A 24,771-nucleotide genomic window follows, 5' to 3' on the forward strand; every position below is an offset into this window, starting at 1 on the left:
CCTCGAGACTATGAAAAAATATATGGAACCTAGGACTAGGAAACACTAGATGTGAAGCTGATAACATTAGGATTCCCTTAGAAATCCTTAATGACCAATTTTCATCTGTGCAGACACTTAACTTAGATGAGACGGAAAAAATAGTGACTATTAACGAACTACGAAATACCCCACTACCGAATTATGAGAAGTTTCAGTTCTCTTATGACACAGACCTAAAAGTGGAAAGAACACTGAAATCTATAACGACTCAAGCTGTGGGAGTAGATAAAATAAATATTAAATTACTCTGTTTGATATCTGACATAATACTACCTACACTGACACACATATTTAACACTTCACTTATTACTGCTAATTTTCCAAGCCTCTGGAAAAAAGCCTTATCCGTTCTCTCTTCAAAAATAAAACTCCATCTTTTCTGGACGACTATAGACCTATTAGCATCCTAACTGAATTATCAAAAATACTGGAATGTACTGTACACAAGCAACTGACAGCATACTTAAACCATAACAGCTTACTTGACAACTACCAATCAGGATTTAGGATTGGCCACAGCACCACAACTGCATTACCATTACTGAAAGTCAATGAAGATATATGCGAAGCTATGGATGACAGTAAACCAGGGTTGCCAGATGAAGGAATCGAAACCGTCGTACTAGCTTATGAAAATTGTCGTACTTCAGCATAAAACTGTCGTACATTTCTCAACTTCCTAATGTATTTCTAGTCCACCACTGTGTTGTAATGGCTTAGCATGTCTGATTGTGAAACTAGCAGGCCGGAGTTTATATATATCATGGTCGGCCTTGGTAGCGCAGTTGGTATAGGGCTGGCCTTCTGTACTCGAGGTTGCGGGTTCGATCCCGGCCCAGGTCGATGGCATTTAAGTGTGCTTAAATGCGACAGGCTCATTCAGTAGATTTACTGGCATGTAAGAGAAACTTCTGCGGAACAAAATTTCAGTACACCGGCGATGCTAATATAACCTCGGCAGTTGCGAGTGTCGTTAAATAAATCATAATTAAAATTTTATATAACTACATATATCAACCAGTAAATTTTAGTTCCAATTAAAAATGCTACTAATTATTGTTCATATCGACAATGACATCCAGCATTGAAACAAATCACCACCCATATCATCATCAACTGTCATCGCCGTAAGGCATGCATGATGACGCTTGGTTAGAAACAACTTTGTTATTGTCAGCAGAAATTTGATCTTTGGCCGGCGCTGCGACAGATAGGCCTATTCTAGTATCAGTCAATGTGGCGGCTGAAAATTATATCAAATTAATTCATCTACAGTAGACTCAAACCCGACACCTCTGTAATCTCCGTGCGTTTAGTAGATTTCTTAATGCTACTGCGGTACTGTTTAATTGATAAACGACTTCCTTTGTTGAAGGAACAAGGAAGTGAGTAAAATTAAACTCGAATTACTTTGTTATAACTAGACCTCGGACTTTTAGGTCCTAAAAATCTTAAATTGGGTACCTAAAATAGGTTCTATCACAAATCAAATTAGGTTCTAAAATTACAAAAATAGGTGAACAAAAAATGACATTTCATTTCCCATTACAAATTAGCCGAAACATTTGACATTATTTTATTGTACATGTCCATAATTAGAGCCAGAGTAAACAACTAACACCTTTTCTACGTTTTCCATTGAGAAACTGCGTCGCTTCTCAGATAACACCATCTTATATGCCGAAAATGAGTGTTCCACATCAACTGATGACACCAGAGCATATTTAAATGTTGGTATTAGATGCAAGGGAACAGCACATTCATGTTCAGGTGTTTTACCAGCCAAGATGTCAGCAACTGTGCGGAGAACTGTCAGTCCTGGGTTTTTATGAAGCACTGATTTGAGTCTTTCAGAAACTTTTTCACCAACATAACCAGGAACCAAGTTGATTATTTCTGTCACCTCTTCTATCAATTTGATTGATGCTTAGCTCCTTTAACGTGCTGGGTTAAATGTGACCTTTGTTCACAACATACCTAAAAATAACAATAAAATTTATGAAATTTATGAAATAAATTATTTTCATGAAGTGTTTATGAATGAAATCTACTTAGCAAAATGTGGTAGCCGTTACGGCAAGCGTTCGTAGTTTCTTTTAACTTGAAATTTAGAAAATAAAAAGAAAATCTTTTCCGAATTATTTAGTTAGAAGCTACTCACTACATGGAGTATCCTACATTTTCGATAATTCTTAACATAATGCTAAGTGTTACACAAATTTATAAAATTTACTCACCTCTTTATGGCACACATCGCAGTGAATAATTCTTCCATCCGTTGAGAAATTAGGAAATTCTTGTAGGTAGCCATTGCCGAATCAGAGATAATCTGCTACTCGGTACTTTCGGCATGTTTTACTTTCCACTAAATACAATGTCTTCGCTCTGAAATCTCACACTGTAATGAATAGAGGAGACGAACTATGCTGCGATTGTTGTCAAGGCACGACTGGCATACAGAATTATGGGTACACAGCGTTTCCATATTACCAACTGTAGAAATTGGAAAATGTAAAATTAGGTAAAAATAGTTTCTAACATGAAATTAGGTATTTTTAGGTTGTATAGAACCACCATTTCCGAACATATATTTCCATAATTCGTATATATACAACTTTTCTTTTGTATATACTGTATCATGAGGAACAAAATAGGTTTTTACCTAAAATCCGACGTCTAGTTATAACCGTGCCAAATACGTGAAACCTAGAGCTCAAGATGACAAATTATGACTTGCATGGCAAGCATAGTTACCAGATCGATTTTCAAAGCACCCCGTCCCCCTCTCTTAAAAGCACGTTTCTTTCATATTAGTCCAGGACATAATAAAGGAAGAAAAATTGTCTAAAAGGGACGAATTAACCATCAATTTTATTTTAATTATAAACCAAAATTATAAGTTCCCAGTTATTTTCTCCCTTTAGTGAAATAGTCGTACAAAATTGCGTACGACATAGAATGCGGTCGTACCTCGTACAATTAGTCAAAATAGTCGTATGCGTACGACTATAGTCGTACATGTGGCAACCCTGCAGTAAACTGACTTTATTGACTTTACTTGACTTCAGCAAGGCCTTTGATACTGTTGATATTGTGACAGCTGCATCGGGATTCGAACCCTCGGCGCGAGGGAGACGGACATAAGGGGAACGTCTGCATGCCAAGAGGGCAAGAGGAGATGCACTGCGGCGCGAGGCAAAGGGGGACGCAAAGCTGTGGGTGTTTGGCTGTGCGAGGTGAAGGGGGGAGACTAAACCTCCCGAACACAATCGTGAAGAAACGAAGCAGCGAGAACAAGTCTCTAGAAGCAGAAACTTCCAGGATCGTACTTTCTGGAAACTATGATTTAGTGATCAATAGGAGACGCGAAGAAAGAGGCAGCCAGTTTTTAGTTTTTTGTCAGCAGGCCAGTTAGTCTTGTGTAGCAGTGAAGCCAGCTTCGAGACCGGAGTTCGACTTGAGTGTGTGTCCGCAACTGTGCGAGCGTCCAGACGAGTGCCGCTTATCTGGAGTCTGTGGTTCGACGTGCGGTGGACCGCAGTTGGGGGACCTGAGTTCGAAGTTCAGTGGACTGTCTCTGAAAGTCTTGGGTTCGAGATACTGTGAACTTGAGTGAATGAGCTAGAATAGCTAGCCAAGGCAAACGAACTGTGAACTGAGAACTGACAGTTTGTTTTTAAATAGTGCTTTGTGAACATTAGTTGAGCTTAGCAGTACATTGTTGTTTTCAATAATCCAAGTGAATTATCATTGTCGTCTGTGGAGTGCAATAACGAATATTATGTTGCTGTGTGGAGTGGAAATCCCATTGTTGACGGGAGTGTTTAAATTAAATCATAGAAAGTGATTATTGTTGTGACAAATAAAGTTACATTATTGTTTTTGAATAAAAGTCGCAATATTGACCTCCTTTTATGTAAATTGAAAAACTTTAATTTATCGGATAATGCTGTCGCTTGGTTTCAATCCTACCTTCGTGACCGCTAGTAGTGTACATTAATTGGTGATTTCTCTTCTGAATGGCGCTTCACAAAATCTGGAGTTTCTCAAGGGTCGGTGCTAGGTCCTTTACTATTTACGATATATATTAACAGCGTGACAGAAACCATACAGCACTGCAGATACCACTTGTTTGCTGACGATTTACAGATCTATATACACTTTCGTCCTGATGAACTAACTGATACAGAGACCACAATGACTGAAGACCTAAACTCTATCTATCTGTGGGCACAAAAGTTTAGACTGAGATTAAACCCAGGAAAATCGCAGGCAACTGTAATGGGACATCAGCGCTTACTCAGTTCAATTGACGACAAAACCATACCAAGACTGTCAATGAATGGGTCGTTTATTAAGTATAGCGACACTGTAAAAAATCTTGGATTATTAATGGACAGAGATCTAAACTGGAATATTCAAGTAATTCACATCTGTAAGATAATATTTTCATTGCTCCACTCTCTAAATCACTTGCAAAACTGTCTGCCTCTTTCCATAAAAAGAAACATTATTCAATCGCTAGTGATGCCCCATTTTGATTACTGCGATTCTCTCTTGACAAATATAACTGTCAATTTAGTTGAAAGACTACAACGTGTTCATAATGTGTGTGTCTGCTTCATCTGCAATACTCGTAAATTTGACCATATAATGCTGTCTTTTGAAGTTCTTTCATGGGTCCGCCTAAAGGAACATAGAATAGCACATTCTTTATCTGTTCTGTGTATAATATTGTTCACTTCTACTCCAAAATATCTGAGAACTCGCTTTGAATATCTTACAACATTACAGAATCTACATCTGGCCTTATTATCCATTCCTCGTCACCGTACCTCTTTCTATTCATCCTCTTTCACCATGTCAGTTTGTCGCCTATGGAACTCCTTACTTCGTCATGCCAGGGATTGCCGGATGGTTAATCAATTTAAATTAAGAATTAAGAATTACATACTATTACATGAAATTGATTTGTGAGTGTTAGCCGATTTTTATAGGTTATTCTGTGTGTGTATAAATTGTTATTTAGGCCTATCATAAAGTAGAATTAGGATATGAATTGTAAATAACTTAATTATGTATCATGTTTAGTTAATATTTCATTATAACCCATCTAAGCTTGTTAATGTGCATGAAAATGAATTTTATATTTAAGTATGACTTTACTATTTTTGTCATTGTGTCATTATGTATTTCACTTCTGGTAGTGTGGAAGAGAAGGCCTCATGGCCTTAACTCTACCAGAATAAATAAATACATAAATAAATAAATAAACATAAATACAGCCGACTACTGGTTATGGGGCAATCTAAAAGAAAAGGTATTTCTTAGTAGACCTACTACATGTGAGGAACTGAAACAGTCAATATCGGATGTCATTGAAAACATCCCTAGGAATGTGCTTACTGATGCTGTTTATAGCATAGAACAAAAACTATTTCTTATTGAACAACACTGTAGTGGTCATATTTAATTTTTTTTCGTGTTTTAATAAAATCCCATTTCTATATGAACAAATTGGTGTTTTTATTTTTGTGGAATCTAAAAATTTGGCAGACTTATTACCATTTCAAAATTGGAATTTACTTTTGAATAAACTTATATAGACTATAGAGAGAGGAAGAGAGCCTGTTCAAGACATTTTCCAAGGGACCAGCACATGTAAACTTCTTCCGAAGAAAATATCTTAAAAGGATATACTAAAAATTGTAATGGAATTATAACATAACCACTACTGAATGTGAATGAAGTGTGTATTGATAATTTGGGAATACCTGAAATGACAACTGTGCAATAAAAAGATTCATTAGTGGAAATAAATATTTTTTGTCTCCCCACTTATGGCTTCATAATTCAGGCCACAACATTTTCTGAATCAATTGTTTCAACCATTTTATGCCATAGAGACAATATTTAGCCTTAAAGCTATTTCCTCAGTGTTTTTCTGTAATACTGAACCTGCATGAGAAATGTTCATGCCATGTTTTCGACGAAAGATATTATTCTAGCAACACAGTTTTGATCTTCTTACATTTCGAACTTATTCCTGCTTAGTTTGCAAGAAGTAGTGACGTGTATTCCATAACCTCTCTTAAAGCTGCCATAGACTTTCGAATTTTCGTCATTACAGTAGCGTGCAAATTAATCCTAACACGACATATTTTTACATTTTCTGTCATTGTTGGCCTCACAGCTGCTCATACCGCTTTAATTGACATCTGTAGTATGTGTAATTCCATTGTTGAAGGTCTGTCATTATTTTTTTTATAATATGTGATATTTTGCCTGTCGTTTTGTACTTATAAGCATTTCAGTTGTGTTGAAGATTTAATACTGCAATCCTGTGTACATTCTGTCGTCTTCACAAATGGATACAACTCCACGAAAACGGTTTAAAATTATAACATTAACAGAGCATTCTTCTATGACACAGAGGCAAATTACTGCAGAATGTCACATCGGTTTGGCTACTGTTAATTCGATCATAAAACGATACAGGGAGACAGGATCCATCACACCCCAGAAAAAAGAAAACTGTGGCCGGAAAAGGAAGACTTCACCTGCAGATGATCGTTTAATTGTCAGAAAATGTAAATTAAATCCTAGACTAACTCTGTCGACTTAACCCGCGAGTTAATGGCTACCACTGGGGCGAATATTCACATCACAACAGTGCGGCGCAGGCTTTTGGAAGCTGGACGAAGGGCTCATAAGCCTATTAAGAAGCAACTGCTAACCCCTGTTATGTGCAAAAAACGCTTAATGTGGGCAAAATTACATCAACACTGGACAGTGAATGACTGGAAGAATGTACTTTTTTCCGATGAGTCTCATTTCAAGGTTCACGGCCACTGTGTTTCTTATGTATGGAAAGGATCCGAAAAAGTAACAGCAGCTCATCTCCAACAAGCACCCAAATACCCCCCTAAAGTAATGTTTTGGGGTTGTTTACACATGAAGGGCCTGGAGCATTAATACCTATCAAGGGAATGATGAATTCTGACAAATATATTCACTTATTGGAAACCAGAATCGTACCCCAGCTGCAAAAATCGTTTCCGGATGGCAGAGGTGTGTTCCAACAAGACCTGGCACCATGCCATACGTCTCGAAAAACTACAGAATTCTTCAACAAGAAGAATATTCAGGTACTCCCCTGGCCAGGCAACTCACCCGACATCAACCCATTGAGAACTTGTGGTCAATTTGCAAAAGAAGAATGCAAAAAATGGATTGTTCTACAAAGGAGAAGATGATTTCTGCCCTCATTGGTGTATGGTTTCGCGATGAAGAAATGAAGAATATTTGTGGGAAATTAGCGGAATCCATGCCAAATCGTCACAGAGCTGTTATTAGGAACAAGGGAGGCCACATAGATTACTGAGGTATGTCTTAGATCCTTTTTTTTTTATCCCGTTTGAGTGTTTTTGCATAAGTAATTACGTTGTTCGGATTAATTTGCACGCTACTGTACAATGCATGTTGGACCTGGAGCATTAAACCTAGACTGATGCTGGAATTAAGCAGTTTATTCACAGACATTCAATCAAGAACTGTCATTCAATGTCATAGCAAAGTGAATCCGGCATCATGGTGTGGAGAATGCTTGCAGCTGCTGGTGCTATTATTTCTATTTATTTTTTTTACTTGGTTATTTAACGACACTGTATCAACTGCGAGGTTATTTAACGTCGATGGGATTGGTGATAGCGAGAGGTATTTGGCAAGATGAGGCCTAGGATTCACCATAGATTATCTGAAATTTGCCTTACGGTTTGGGAAAATCTCGAAAAAAACCCAACCAGGTGAGCACCTGAACGCAACTCCGGATCGGCAGACAAGCGCCTTAGCTCACTGAGCTATGCCGGAGATCTGGTGCTATTATGGTTGTATCAATGGAGGAGGAAGAGTAAGATCGTCGTCCAACGAAAACACGAATATTGAGTAAAGATTGGCTGCAAAAGAGAGACGAATTTGTCCACCTGAGTCTGCTGCTTGAACTTGAAGCTGCAGCCAAAGAGGACTTCAAGAATTTTATCCATATGAGCTCAGATTTGTTCCAAAGACATCTTGCAATTGTTAGCCCTGCAATATTCAAGGACACTCGCATGAGGAAGTAAATCTCGCCTGAGGAAAGGCACCTCTGATACCGTAAAAATTCCCAAGCTATGCACATTCCCAAACCCAGACTTGGCTGACTACACTAAGGTTTATAGTGAAACCGTTTTCAAGGAGGCAACCCCACTCGTCTCTAGGTCAGTCCCTCTGTGCGTTGCCAGGTGGCATTCAAGGAATGCTGTTGAATGATGATGGAATGATGTAGAGGCCTGAGAAAATCCCAACTGCAACTCGAACCCGGATTCCTGGCATAACAGGCTGAAGGTCTGACCACTCAGCTGCCGCAGGGATAACATGAGAAATTACTACTACACAAGCACAAATTATTCTGGAACCGAGACAGACTTGGATCTCCCCTTGATTGAACAAGTTGGACTCATCAGTCTTGGAATACGGCATTTTGTGGAATGCATTATCCTGGATTGAAGGCTCCACACACCCAGTTTCTTATTGGTTTATTGGAATGACATGCTGGTAATGATGAATAACCAATGAAAAACTTGTGTTTGTAAGGGTCTTTACTCTAATGCCATCCTCACCTTCCAGTGGAGCAACCTGTTTTTAGCAACTTAAACCCTAAATATACCTTCAGGTGAAATAAGATTCCCCATGCTGGATATACAATAATAATATACAGGGTGTTTCCGTGATGATGATACAAACTTTCAGGGATGATGGAGAAGGCTAAATAGTCGTTAAACGATGTCACAGGCAGAGAATTCGTGCCAGAAGCTCCTCTTCAGTGTCTGCAGGTATATCTCTTATCCAAGACTTTTCACATGGCCCCACAAGAAAAAATGAAGTAGGGTCAGATCAGGTGAACGAGCTGACCATGGAACAAGACCTCCTTTTCCTATCCATTTTTCAGGGAATGTCTGACTAAGGTGTTCATGAGCACCATGTGAAAAGTGAGCTGGGGCTCCATCATACTAAAACCACGTACATTGACAAACAACAATTGGAATATGTTCCAATAACCTGAAGAGAATATCTCTCAGAAACACAGTGTACACTGCTGCAGTTAAATGGGGTGGAAGAAGAAATAGGTCTATTAAACTATCATTGACTATGCCTGCCCACATGTTCACAGCAAATCTGTGTTGATGACACTTTACAACTGTAGCGCGAGGATTCTCATTGCCCCATACAAGACTATTCCGACTATTTAGCATTCTGTCTCTAGTGAAATAAACTTCATTGGCAAAAAGTACATACGCAGGAAAGTGAGGATCGACCACATAGTGCTGCAGTAACAATGAGCATTGCAAAGTCATACCATGTACTTTCTGTGAGTGGTAGGAGTGGAGCTGCTGTTCCTGTATACTTTTTAAACAGTACTGTGCGTGACACAACTGATTGAGTGCTTATTGAAGGCTCCTCAGCCATGCGATCAAGCACTGCATCTTCCACATCTGGAATTTATATAGTTTGTCTCTCTCCTCAGTCATGATATTGTGGTGCCAATTGTCCCATTTCCCTTAACCTTTGAAAAAGTCTTGGAAACATGGCACAAGTTGGATGACTCCTACATGGATACTTGGCTGACACAAGCGTTCTGCTTTCCTACTGTTTCCATTTGCTTGTCTGTATGCGAACACCATGTGTCTGCAAATTCCGCAGCCATGTATGCCATTTCACTAGGGCTAATCGAATGTACTGTACACTTCTAATGTGTAAACACAAACTGAAGTCTAATGACTTGTACCTAGTACATTAAGACTGATCATGTCATGCCACTTTCATTGCATTACTAAAATTTAAAACTCATGCTATCTGCGTTGTATTCATGACGTTTTCTTTCCCAGCCCCTTTATGATGTACCCCTAGATGTTGCCTACCCTTACTACTGTTATATCACCTGCAACCTACGAAATACGGCTTTGGCTTATAACTTGCAACGGAAGTGTTTCCAGACCGCAGTTCCTTATCTCAAATTGATACATTTGCCCATCTCCATCATCCCTGAAAGTTTATATCATCATCATGGAAACACCTTGCAAGTAGAATGACTGTATTTAGTAAGGGAATTTGCAGCAAATTGAAAGGATAAATGCCTATGGGTAGTCATAAAGATCCATGTACACACACACACACACACACATATACACATACAGGGTGTTTCAAAAGCAATTTACAGCAATAAAGCTCCGCAAATTAACTGTTCATGTGATATTCCCTCAGGCAGAGGAGGGCCTGTACCATGGCCTAGGCCACTGCATTTAAACCCGATTAGATTCCTGAGGTTAACATACTTCAAGAATTGTGGTTTCAAGAATTGACTGTGTCTTTCAGCAAATAAGAAATGGTCCAGGACTTCTGGAAGAATTCACAGCTCACTACAGAGAAGAGCACAACATTGCATTCAGATGCATGGACAGCATTTTGAACACCTGCTCTAGATAGAATTCAATTAGGGATATCTGCACTTCTGCTTGTAGTCAGTGAGGATTCTCAATAGAATATGTGCATTATCTCAACAACAGTTAATTTGCAGAGTGTTTGATATCATGTAAAAGGCCTGATTTACACTTCTGAGGTCAACATACTTCAAGAATTGCGGTTGTGTATTGACCATGCCTTTCAGCAAATAAGAAATGATCCTGGACTGTCTGAAAGAATTCACAGCTCACTACAGAGAAGAGCACAACATTACGTTCAGATGCATGGACAGCATTTTGATCACCTGATCTAGATAGAATTCAGTTAGGGATATCTGCACTTCTGCTCTCAGTCAATTAGGATTCTCATTAGAAAATGTGCATTGTCTCAACAACGGTTAATTTGTGGAGTGTTTGACATCATATAAAAGGCCTGATTTATACTTCTGAGGTCAACATACTTCAAGAATTCTATTTTGCACTGACCATGTGTTTCAGCAAATAAGAAATGATCCAGGACTGTCTGAAAGAATTCACAGCTCACTACAGAGAAGAGCTCAGCATTGCATTCAGATGCATGGACAGCATTTTGAACACCTGCTCTAGATAGAATTCAGTTAGTGATATCTGCAAGGATTCTCAATAGAAGATGTACATTATCTAAACAATGGTTAATTTGCGGACCAATGTGTATTGGAGCTTTCGTTGAATAATTTCAAGGGAAAAGTTGTTCTGGGGCCGGGTATCAATCCCGGGACCTTTCACATAGCACACGAATGCTCTACCAACTGAGCTTTTTTGTTTGGGTTAGTTTGTACTTTTCATCTGTAAACGATTGACCATCACTTTTGAAACATTCTGTATGTATATTGAGTCCCATGGTGTAATGAAGTGCATTCGAACCTATAAGCTCTCCTACCCAAATTCCAAATTCTCCTAGCCTTATCTTTCCTAAATGCTGTCTGTTAGTATGAATGAGGCCCTGGAGACAGAGTCAATGGCTGTATAACTGTTATTTTGTACTACCGAAATGCAGTATATAATAGCTTGTCCAGAAGTTAGAAATTGACAGTCCGACCAATGGACTTTCCTTCTCCTTACTAGTTGTTCGAAACTTACTCTCGCAAGTCTACTAATAGATACTGGGACACCCTATGAAGAGATGGTAAGAAAATTTTCGTAGATCATAACAGTTCTTTTAGGACTATAACCTGCCAGGATGATGATGATGATAATGATGATGATGATGATGACGACGATGGTCAAGATTGATGTCTATTTCTTCCCCAGGCCTGGTGCAAGTTCTATGAGAACGCTTATTCATTTCCTTTGGTACCTCCTGCTGTTGTGAACACTGGATGCTTGAATTCTGTGCACCTTTGCGAAGCTCCTGGAGCTTTTATCACATCTTTGAACCACTTCCTGAAGCATCACCACACTGACATAAAGGTGAGATCAGAAAAAAAGGATTGTTTCCAAAATGACTCTTAATAATTCAGAAGTTAACAGTAAACTTGATTCTTCCTGTTGTGGTAATATTAATAGACCATGGATCTTTAGGAAAATACCTATTTTTCTCTTGGTAATGTATAGTTTAGTATTTACATTTTGCATGCTAAAAAATTCTATTTTGAGATTGCCTTAAACAGCATATTTTGATTTTTTTTTACCTATTTTTGCGTATTTCAAACTAAACAGCGAATTTTTAATTTTTTGCCCTGTTTGTGAAGTACTATTTAAAAAATCCTAGTTCTACAATGTAAGAACTATAACAATTTCTCTCTCTCTCTCCCTCTCTCCCTCTGTCTCCCTTTCCTCTCCCCTCTCCCTCCACATCCCGCCACTTCACATCCTTCTTCCCTCCCACCCCTTCCCACCCCTTTCTCCCTCACCTTCCCTCCCCCTCCCTCCCCCTCTCTCTCTCCCTCCCTTTTTCTCTCTGAGGAGTGCTTCTATATTGAGTGTTTCAATCTAGCTAACTTTACTGACAATGGGCGCAACCAACAGTTTGGTCATTTAAATACACTAAGGATTTCGAAATTCAATGTCCAACTGAATGCAACAGTCTTCTTTAGATGAGTTTCGTTTTCATGTCAGTGCAGTGGTGATAGTACCAAAAGTAGCAAGTTCCAAACCAAGGCAGTAGCTTCAAAAATTTCCGAACTTTTCAACATATGGAAAAATTATATTCTTAGGCTTAATGTTAAAGTAAGCAAATATCAAGCAGATGATATTAATTTCAAATTATCTTATTTAATTATCAAATAGTTTGCTATCACTATCACCTTTACTTTTTAACTTTGCTCTAGAGTATGCCATTAGTCAAGTCCAGGATAACAGAGAGGGTTTGGAATTGAACGGGTTACATCAGCTGCTTGTCTATGCAGATGACGTGAATATGTTAGGAGAAAATCCACAAATGATTAGGGAAAACACGGGAATTTTACTTGAAGCAAATAAAGAGATAGGTTTGGAAATAAATCCCGAAAAGACAAAGTATATGATTATGTCTCGTGACGAGAATATTGTACGGAATAGAAATATAAAAATTGGAAATTTATCTTTTGAAGAGATGGAAAAATTCAAATACCTGGGAGCAACAGTAACAAATATAAATGATACTCGGAAGGAAATTAAACACAGAATAAATATGGGAAATGCCTGCTATTATTCAGTTGAGAAGCTGTCAAAAACTCTGAAAGTTACAATTTATAAAACAGTTATATTACCGGTTGTTCTTTATGGTTGTGAAACTTGGACTCTCACTTTGAGAGAAGAACATAGATTAAGGGTGTTTGAGAATAAGGTGCTTAGGAAAATATTTGGGGCTAAGAGGGATGAAGTTACAGGAGAATGGAGAAAGTTACACAACACAGAACTGCACGCATTGCATTCTTCACCTGACGTAATTAGGAACATTAAATCCAGACGTTTGAGATGGGCAGGGCATGTAGCACATATGGGCAAATCCAGAAATGCATATAGAGTGCTACTTGGGAGGCTGGAGGGAAAAAGACCTTTGGGGAAGCCGAGACGTAGATGGGAAGATAATATTAAAATGTATTTGAGAGAGGTGGGATATGATGATAGAGACTGGATTAATCTTGCTCAGGATAGGGACCAATGGCAGGCTTATGTGAGGGTGACAATGAACCTCCGAGTTCCTTAAAAGCCAGCAAGTAAGTAAGTAATTATAGTTTGCTATCTGCACACACACGCACACACACACACACTCTCTCTCTCTCTCTCCCTCCCTCCCCCCTCATCCTCTCCCTCTCCCGCCCCCTCATCCTCTCCCCTCCCATAACCCTTCTCCCCATCTCCCTCCTCCTCCCCTCTTTCCCCTCCCCCTCCCTCTCTCTCCCCCTCTCCCTCTCTCTCTTTCTGTGTGTGCGTTTTTTTTTTTTTTTTTTTAAGGTTTCGAGTGATAAAAAGTTCCATTTATTTTAGCTTGCACAAAAGCATTGTGTAAGACAAATGTCAAACACAAATCTAAACTTAACTAATTTGACTCAGTCATCTGAAGAACCCAGCAAAAAGAATCAGTTTTACAGTGATTTATGTCATGCCATTGTGGCAGCTAACAGTCTATTCTAGAAACTAGAAAATCCAACATTCAAAGCAGTTTCTGAAAAATACTGTCATCAATCAGTTTCTTCTGAGTCAATGGTGCATAAAAATTTCTTGATTCAACCTACAATGATGCAATGAACAGAATCCAACAAAATATTGGATACTTCATATCTGGATATCAGTTGATGAAACAACAGACAATAATGGTCATTACGTTGCAAATTTAGTTGTTGGGAAATTAAATCCAGATGCTTCATCCCGAGGTTACCTCATATGCACAAAGTAACTTTGTAAGACAAACCAGGAAACAATCGCACACTTTTGGTAACAGTAGACTGAAAGCACTATATCCGAATAATGTTGATGAAAACAAGGTGTTGCTCGCTTACACAGATACTGTGGCATACATGGTTGCTGCAGTGGCATTGCTTAGGTGCTCATTGTGTGAACCATGTAGCAGAACATTCCTAGGTTCAATAAATTAATCTCTATGATGAAGAAAGTTTTCCTTAAGACACCATCATGGATATACACTTTCAGAAAAGAGCTCTCAGATATTCCTTTGCCACCTCAACCAGTTCCTACTCGAAGGGGTAAATGGTTAAAAGCAGCAGAGTACTACAGTGAACGTTTCTTAAAGATCTAGAAAGTCATAAAAAAAATCTACCCAAGGATGCTGCTTGGTCACTTTGACAAAACAGTTATTCCAAGATCCCTCCATTCCCTGTGATTTACATTAGACCGCACTATATATTTCTTTTGACAAACATTTCAGAATTTTAGGGCTCAGGGAAACCTATTGATGAAAACATGGCTCTACTGGAGGAGTTCAAGCAAAAAAATCAAGGAAGCGCCAGGAGATGTGGGAGAAAAAGTGTGTACAAAAATGGAAAATGTTTTACAAAAGTACAAGGGACTAAATGAACTGTGTGCAGCAGCAGATATTCTCATGTTGTAGTTGATTGCAACATTCCAGTTGAACTTATGCCGAAATTGAAGTATGCCCTTGTCATGTCTGTTGATATAGAATGTTCTTTTTCTGCCTATAAACTGGTTTTCATCGACAAATGCCAAACTTTTTCTCTAGAACACTTAGAGAAGATTTTAGTAATTTATTGGGGCCAACTATGGTTTAAACACTTGTGGAGTTTTAAATGCATTTAGGTGTATACATATCATTTTAAGTGACAGTACTGGTACCTTCAATCTTTTATATAAATACAGTTTGGATACTCATGTACTATTTCCTATAATTTACAACTCTATGTATAGGTCTAATGTTGTTTACTGTGTCTTTGTCAATAAATTTGCTAATTTGTTAACATTGTACTAATTTTCTAAATATCTATGGCGTTTCCTATCCTATACTTTGAGAACCTATTTTATGTTTTATAAAGTCTAATTGAGGTACTGAAAGAGCTTATTATAGGCACCTAAAGCATATTTTTAGAACCAAAAAATCCGCTGTTTACTTATTAACCCTTTCTTACCTATAGATACCATATGGCAATAATTAACTTTATAGCATTTATATACTTGTATGTTACATATGAAGGTAAATTTTGCTGTATAACTTCTATTTCAATACATTTTCATCAATATAGTTTTGTTTCAAATGTTGCCACTCCCGTAACTTGGTCACTGAATTGGTCCTAATACAGCTATTTGTTTCAACATGGATTGCTTGTAAATTTAATTTGGGTTAGAAAGGGTTAAACAGTAAGTGCTGTAACCCCCAGTTAGAGTGTAGATGTGTTGTGTTCGGTGCTGTATCTAATACAAATTACACATTGGTATACCTGCTGAAAATGTAATTGTACTGCAAGAAATTTGTATCGAAAATGCAGTTACATTAATCAGAATATTGTAGAGGAAATACGATAAATGAAGCTAAAAGTTGAGGTAATTTTTCACAACATAGGTTTCAGTCATAAGAGTTGGGCCAAAATAATCATTTTACTCATTGAGTGGACGAGAAATTCTGTCTTTAATTTCATTATATGTGTAATATTATTATCTACTTTAAATTTTTTTTGTAGGGAGCTAAGTGATGTGTATTGTGTACATTGTTTCTAATTAAATCATATTTACAGTGGCAGTGGCAAGCAACTACATTGAATCCTTATTATGAGGGGAATCCCCTCTCATGCATGATTAATGATGATCGTTTCATTCTTCAAACTCTGAGCAACTGGAAATTTGGTTTGGATTACACAGGCAACCTCATGGATTTGAAAAACATGCAACATCTTGTGCAAGAGGCAGAAAAGATGGGAAATATTCTTTTGGTAAGCAATGTAAAATTTCATAAAGATTCAATTTTACTCATAAATGAAACCACTTAATAGTGACATAATAACTTAACAATATATGCATTGTTTAGTCAACTGTCCGATGAAGGTCTGGACTCCACAAGTGACACCAACAAGGCATCGCTTGTGAGGCAACTAGGCCAGGAGATAATGGGGTAGGATGGCCAGTTCCTTTCCCCCATTCCATTGCATACATCGCTGACTAGTTACATATTATACTAAACAGAGTTCAGATGTATACAAACAATTGTTCTTCCTCTGACACATATTGCCAAGTAAGATGTACTGCCTGATAATAGATATATATTTTGAAATGAATCTTAAAAATGAAACATGGGAATCAGTATAATAGTCAAAGTGATAGGAACAGTAAATTCAATGAGTTCTATAAAACATTTCTAAACATTTTTTAATCCAGTTTTCCTGTAAAGTATAAAAATGCAAAAAAATGCAACAATACATGGATTACACAAAGTATTAAAATCTCATGCAAAACCAAGAGATCATTATATATACAGAGCAGAAATAATAATGATACAAACTTAAAACAGCACTTAAAAAATATTACACAAAGTGATCCAAAAAACTAAAGAATTACACTATAACACAACAATACCGGTACAAAACTCTGATAATAAAATCAAAACAACTTGGAAAGTAGAGGATCAAAAACTTTTCTTTTACTTTCTTTTAGTTGGTTATGTAACGACGCTGTATCAACTACTAGGTTATTTAACGTCGATGGGATTGGTGATAGCGAGATAAGGCCGAGGATTCGCCATAAATTATCTGGTATTTACCTTAGGTTGGGGAAAACCTCGGAAAAAACCCAACCAGGTAATCAGCCCAAGCCCAAGCGCAACTTCAGACTGGCAGGCAGGTGCCTTAATCGACTGAGCCACGCCGGTGGCTGGGATCAAAAACTAAAAGTATAGTATACCCTTATATCTAACAATACAAAAACGTCAGACCCAAATGAAATTGCAGATAATTATATTTAACAAATATTTTCTTACAATAACTGATTACCTCAACACCTCCCCAAGAGAATGTTACTAATAGTTTAGACTCTTTCACACAATATTTTCCAACAAAATTACCAAATATTCAAATATTTCCAACAAACAAACAAGAAATAATTGCGATTATTAAAAATCTGAAGTCAAAAAACTCCTCAGGGTATGATGAAATAACAAGCAAAATATTGAAAGCAAGTTCACTTATTATAACTAGGCCACTAAGTTATTTTATGTAACTATTGAATGTTCAGTGGTATATTCCCCGAGAGATTAAAATATTCAGTGGTTATTCCTGTCTTCAAAACAGGAGAAACAATGTCTCCAGAAAATTACAGACCCATATCACTTCTACCATTCTTCTGCAAAGTCTTTGAAAAAGTAATGTATGAAAGATTATATCATCATCTAGAAAGATACAACATTTTAGTCCCAGAAGAGTTTGGATTTAGGAAATATAAATGCATGGAAAATGCAACATTTAGTTTAACTGACAAAATTTTGGAGGCAGTTATTAAAAAATTACAAGTTGAAGGGATTTTCTATGATTTATCCAAAGTATGACTGTGTAAATCATAAAATGCTACTAGACAAATTATTATGGAAATAAAGGCGTTGCACACTGATGGTTTCACTCATATCTCATAGATAGGAAACAGAAATTTCGAAATCGGTACAACTATGAAATCTGCCTCAACATGGGGGAACTGTTAATAATGTAATTCCTCAAGGATCAGTATTAAGTCCTCTACTTTTTCTAATGTTCATAAATGATCTTGCCCTCTAATAAAAGATGCAGATGACACAAGTATAGTAATTACAGCCAATAATTCCAACATTCCAATCTTCAACAGAAGCAATTCTCCTCAAAATAAGTGATTGGTTCTCAGCCAATAAATTAGCATTAAACTGTAACAAAACTAACATAATTCAATTTAAATCCTGCCCAAATTCAGCCTCGCAAATTTCAATGCAATAATTAGCAATAGGTCCCTAATCGAAAGAACAACATTGAAATTTCTTGGTTTAAAAATCGATAATGTGTTAAATTGGAAAAATCATATTAAAGAATGTACCTCTAAACATATTATCAGCATATTATTGTGATGTACTGTACCGAAATATGTATTATACTTCTGTGCAGGAATTCTGCATTATCATATTGAATCCTCTCAGTTTAAGGTTCACCTCTTAGTTTCCCTTTAGTGGCCAACCCTCATGCACTGTGTCAATCCGGCATCGGAACTGGAATCCGGTATGGCTTAGTGGATAAAACATCAGCACGTAGAGCTGAAAACCCAAGTTCAAGTCCCAGTGCCAGAGAGAATTTTTCTCTGCTTCACCCATCCTTCATCATAAATTCAGCATGTTTTGCTATTAGATCTAGATCTATATTAGATATAGTAAATATCAGTACCTTAGAAACAATATACTTTGCATACTGCCACTCGGTAATGAGTTTTTGAGTAATATTCTGTGGAAATTGTACAGATAGTAACAGTATATTCTTACTACAAAAAGAGTAATTAGAATAATAGTGGGTGCCAAGTCTTGGGAATCGTGTAGAACCATTTCCAAAAAACTACATACATGGCTTGTCAGTATATTTTTTCATTAATAAACTTCCTTGTGCATATGTAATTGTGAAAACTTTGTAACTAATTCAACAATTCATAGCATAAATACGTGTCAAAAAAGTGACTTCAGTACACCAGCGGCAAGTCTATCATGCTATGAAAAAGGAATGCGTTGTATGGCAATAAAAAATTTTAATAGCCTCCCTGTAGATGTAAAAAATGAAACTCAAAACAAGATTATTTAGAGCCAAATTAAAGAAGTACCTAATTTCTCATGCCTTCTATTCTGTAGGTAAATTCATGACATTCAACAACACTTCATGAATATTTCTGTGTTGTATTAAGTATTGATACTAAAACTTTGTGTTGTACTAGTAGACTATATTTTAAAACTATTATGTATATATTTCAATTAGAATGTGACTACAATTAAGACTTTATAGTAATATTAAGATTTTTTTTTTTTTTCATTTGACATGTTCCATATTCTAGCTGTGAAGTGATGTATGAATACAATGGAATATAAATAAATACAATACAATATACATATCAGCCAGAACCTCAATCAAAGATGAATACATGCATTGTCTAAGGCTATCAAATTTCTGTGTCACAGAATGTGATAACATTCTTTATCAAATATATATATATATATATATATATATATATATATATGATCAAATGTGCCAAGAGATAAGTATGAAGAAAACAATTTGCTATAAATTTCTCCACCCGCTGTAGAGTTATTTTTCATGAGAGATCCATAAGTGTAAATATGTACCCATTCTGTTTCTGGATATCTTATATTAATAGTTTCCAGTGCTATTTGTTTTAATATGTTTTCATTTGTTTCTTGTTTCTTTGTTGCCCCTGTTAATTCAATGTTGAATTGAATGTGCACCTTATTAATTGGATAAGTTGGGGCAGGTAGTTTTTCCATGTCTTTTATATTTGTCATATGTCTTCTGTAGTTGTACTTTCTGTATAAATCCTTGTTATGTTTTTAATTTTCTTAGACTGTCTTTATAATTCCTCCTGTAATCAGTGTTAAGGATTCTCTTGAATTTTTCGTCAAGGATGAGGCTTCATCTTTCTGTGTCTAACTAAAGGGGTGGGTCATTAGTAAAAGCTTGTAGAGCTGTGATGGGTGTGGATAAAACAGCACCTGTTGTGATTCTTAATGCTTGATTTTGAACCTGTTTGATTTTGTATAAGTTTGATTTATTTGATGTAATAATAGTTTCACTGCCATATTGGAGGGTGGGTTTAATATGTGTTTTGTATGTAGTATTTAACACTGTTCTAGAGCAACTCAATTTAAATCTTGCTGTCTTTTTAAGATAGATAGTCTTTTGCTTGCCTTTTCTGTTACCGAATTTATATGGTGTTTCCAAGTTAGTTTCTATACAAATGTTACTTCTAGGTATTTATAACACTGGCTCTGGGCTATTGTTTCTTTATTTAATTTCAATGTGATTGTTGGAAGTTGATGACTTAAAGTGAAGATTTGATATTCAGTCTTTTCTACATTAATTTGCATGTCATTTTCTTGACAGAATTCAGATAACTTACTGATCGCCACAGTCATTGGGTGGTATTAATAAAGATGAGGAAGATGAGTTTGCTTCTAATTTTGTGAGCTTCCTCCTTTTCCTATTAATAAAGTTGAGGAAAATGAGCTTGCTCACCAAGAGTTTCCTCCACCTTTGAGCAAGGAGTTAGCACATAATAGTTTCCTCGCATTACTTATTAATAAAACGGAGCTTTGCTTCTTGCTTTGAAGCATTTGCTTCAAAAAACCTGAGGTACCTATTTCGGTAACTCAAGCTTGTGGAGCGAAGCTGTTGTATCGAAATGGCTGAGTTTCATGAACATTCAATGGCCTCAAAAGTTGTATAAGAAGCACAGAGATTCACTTTCGAGAGATAAGAACACTTTGTATTGATTTAATCTAGAAAATGTGGATTGTTTAACCGACTCTTAGGTGACACAAACCAAACCAGAGGCAGTGCATTTAAATATTTCCTTAACAATTTACAGAGGCTAGTTAGTGTTGTTGAAACAATTACTGGTGGCATTAAAGAAACACAGAGAGTATTATAAGGAAAAGCGTGCAAGACTCTCTGAAAACTACTATCAAATCACAGCTGATAACATAAGGAATGTCGAATACCTCTTTATTTATGGGTACAACTTACACACAAATGTAAATTACATGAAATTATTAGTTCAAGTATTATGCATTGGAATGAAATGGAATTTCGAGATATGGGCACTATGACCCAGCACTGCGAGCTATCAAGATCTATTGCGCTAACCCTCAAGCTAGGCACATTCCCAAACTCACACCGGCTGACTACCCTAAGGTTCGCTATGTACCCAGGTTTCGAGCAGGCAACCCCACTCATCCTTAGGCCAGCCCCCTCCTTACATCGCTAGCCGGCATTTGAGGAATGCTATGGAATAATGACTGAATGAAGTAATGTTGACAGAATGATGTAAATTCATAATCAGGGGAAACTGAAGAACTCCGAGAAACCCAACTGCAACCTTGTCCGCCACAAGTGTCACTATGGATTTTTCAATTAAAGATCCCATACGAACCCGGACCACCCGAATGTCTGACCACCCAACCACCGCAGACGTCCCTATTACATCTTACAGAAAACTGTTAATAATAATAATAATAATAATAATAATGACCCTGCCAGAGAGTTACGCCATATGACTTGTTATAAAAATTTATTCATTTATCGGCCTAGAAGTTCCTATTTCTTTATGATGTGGTAGTACTCAATTTTTTACAAGTAGGCCTCGTCAAACCGTTATTTTGTCTGATACTGCCTTTGCTTTTTTTCTTTTGTCTTTTAATCCTAGCATATCGATATATAATTAAGTCTACTGTTACCCTGGACTTTTTTTTTGAGAATGGAGAAAGTTACACAACAGAACTGCACGCATTGTATTCCTGATACAATTAGGAACATTAAATCCAGACATTTGAGATGGACAGGACATGTAGCACGTATGGGTGAATCCAGAAATGCATATAGAGTGTTAGGAGACCGGAGGGAAAAATGCCTTTGGGAAGGCCGAGACGTAGATGGGAGGATAATATAAAAATGGATTTGAGGGAGTGGAATATGATGCTAGGGACTGGATTAATCTTGCTCAGGATAGGGACCGATGGAGGGCTTATGTGAGGGCGGCAATGAACTTCTGGGTTCCTTAAAAGTCATTTGTAAGTAAGTTACCCGGTAATAGTAAGACTCCCACAGTTTAAGTAGCCTACACTATTTTACAAGTAAACAGAAAAATGTATGAAAGTTCTAAATGGAAATAGTAACTGAAAAGGAATGTGATAATTGTCATATTTTTTATTAGTTAATATTGATATCATTAAGCTATTCTAAATTGAAATAGTGGTTTTGTTTACTTTTATGGGCTTGTTTCCTATCTTTTTTAAGTCTGGTTTTCATATAGGACACTTTTTAAATTAATTGTGTTATGTTTATTGGCACCCAAACCCTTTTTCATACTTCTCTCTAATATCTGCAAATGCGGGGGGATTTCTTTTGCCACGATTCCAGTAACATTGACTTCTGAAATATAACTGAAAATTCTTAATGATGTCCATAAACAAAGATAAGTATTTCCCCTTTTCCTCAAATCTTCCTCTGTATCACATAGCTAAATCACTAATTCTTTCGATCGAAATACACATGGCGGTATCACCTGTTGTGGCTGGACTGACCCCGACTGACGACTCTACTGATACGAACTCCCACGCGAAGTGAAGCAAACTCTGTGAGCAAACTCCGGCACGTAAGAGCAAGCTCTGATAGTTTTTGTTAATACGACATTTCAGAGCTTCCTCACAGAAAAAGCAAGCTCGTTTTGCTCATGAGGAAGATGAGCGAAGTAAGGTCTTCATTTTTATTAATACCACCCATTGTTTTTGACGTATCATGAGTGTTACTAGTTTTCACTGATGTCCAGATCGCCAAGTCATCTGCATATAATGCTACTTTGATGTTTTTTAAATCAATTAGTTTGCTGGGGAGATCATTTTGATGGAGAACTGGACGCTATCAATTCTGCTTTAAAACAACTATTCCACCATTTTACTTCCTTCAGCAAAGCTGTTATCATAAGTGTTCTAAGTCTGTTATACGAGCAATAGTTGCTAGCAATCCCACAAGTAGGAAATCGAATTTCTGAAATCTATAACTCCGTCAAACATCTACAGACTCTTAAAAAAAATAACCTTTCAGTGGTTTCTCTCACATTGCAACATATATGGGAATGAAAAGGCAGACTTTTTGGCCAAAAAGGCACAACAATCCTGCAGGCTAACCATAACAAATCATCATTCAATTCAGCAAAACTAATTATAGAAAAAAACAATTAGTCAGAATATGCAAGAACAAATTCTCAGCAAAAGTACAACTAAACAATGAAACTGGAAGATATATGGTTCATTCCTGATGCTCCTCGAATAAAAGCTATCTCCCTCTTCAGACTGTACACAGGACATGATTGCTTGGCTGCCCATCTACACCGACTGAATATATACAGCTCTTCAAATTGTGTGCTCTGCACTGAATCAAATTCTATGATAGACAGAAGTCACCTCCTACAGTGCAGTGCCCTTGGGAATACGTTAGTCATAACCACATGCTACTGGGATGCAAGATGGTAAATGGAAGTTCTCCAACAAGCCATGCATTAGCAACCAACCAACCAACCATATGATCAAATGTAAGATTTTGATTATATTAAACTATGTCAAAGCTTTTTTATCATATCTTTCATCATAGTTCTAATAATGGACCCACAACAGTTCTATGCATGTTGCAACTGCAAGTGCAGCAATGGTTATTGCATTAATACTAAAGAAGAAATTGAAGTAAAAATGTATTAGGGTTAGAGATTGAATAGGGAGTAAAGATACAAAAGAAATCCAGTATGAAGATGCCGAATTATATACGAAGTACTTAATAATGGATGATGAAACATTTCATGTGACTCATAATATGAAATTAAAATTTTTATTTGTTTTTAAAGACCATGTGTACTTAATGTCCGCCATTTTCCTTCTTCTTAGTCACAGATTTTATCAAAGGTTTGATGATGACCATAACTTTTATCACAGAACTATATCACAATTAGATGTGTTCAAGGATGTTATATCATACTTTAAAAGATTTTATCATATATATTTTATCAAACTTCTGTGACACAGAAATTTGATACCGATAGTGTAATATGGGCCTAATGTAAATGTTTTGAATTAAATTGGGGATTTATACAAGATTATATTGAACTCATGTCAATATCCAGTATATTACTCATTATGCATAAATAAATAGGTCTTTTGATTTTTGGCCAAAAAAGAAATTCAAATCACAGCTTCCTTCGAGAGAGAAGTAAAAGCCTGGAGGTTTTTTTGTAGCATAAAGATTGTGGCATGTAAATGAACCTTGGGTATGACAATATACTGATTAACGCTATAAGCAAAACTATATTGTTTACCTGTAGTTCATCAGTGCTGTCCAGTATCTACAGTGAAACCTCCCTAAACAGACACCCCCTTATAGTGGACACCTCTTCTTAACGGACGATTTTATTGGTCCGTAGGTCAATATATCAAAACTCCACATTAATTAACCCAAAAAAGACTTGAACAAAAATTGTTAGAAACACCTGAAGATGAAGACGTTCACAAAGAATGGGAAAATATTAAAACTCAAAT

The 24,771-nt window shown here is 36.7% G+C and overlaps 1 protein-coding gene across 7 annotated transcripts in view; it reads left to right on the top strand.

Moving 5' to 3' along the window:
* The window catches only part of aft (cap methyltransferase 2), a 500,824-nt gene that overhangs the window by 131,912 nt on the left and 344,141 nt on the right, over positions 1-24,771 (top strand). For all 7 annotated transcript variants that reach the window (XR_011332243.1, XM_069826496.1, XM_069826502.1 and 4 more), the window contains exons 4-5: positions 11,829-11,987; positions 16,205-16,399. Coding sequence is in view for 6 of the 7 variants with exons in the window: in XM_069826496.1 (XP_069682597.1) it covers positions 11,829-11,987; positions 16,205-16,399 (354 nt within the window). In the remaining variant the exon portion in view is untranslated. The remainder of the gene's footprint in view (positions 1-11,828; positions 11,988-16,204; positions 16,400-24,771) is intronic.

Source organism: Periplaneta americana, chromosome 5, assembly GCF_040183065.1.
Source record: "Periplaneta americana isolate PAMFEO1 chromosome 5, P.americana_PAMFEO1_priV1, whole genome shotgun sequence".
NCBI classification, from domain to species: Eukaryota; Metazoa; Arthropoda; class Insecta; order Blattodea; family Blattidae; genus Periplaneta; species Periplaneta americana.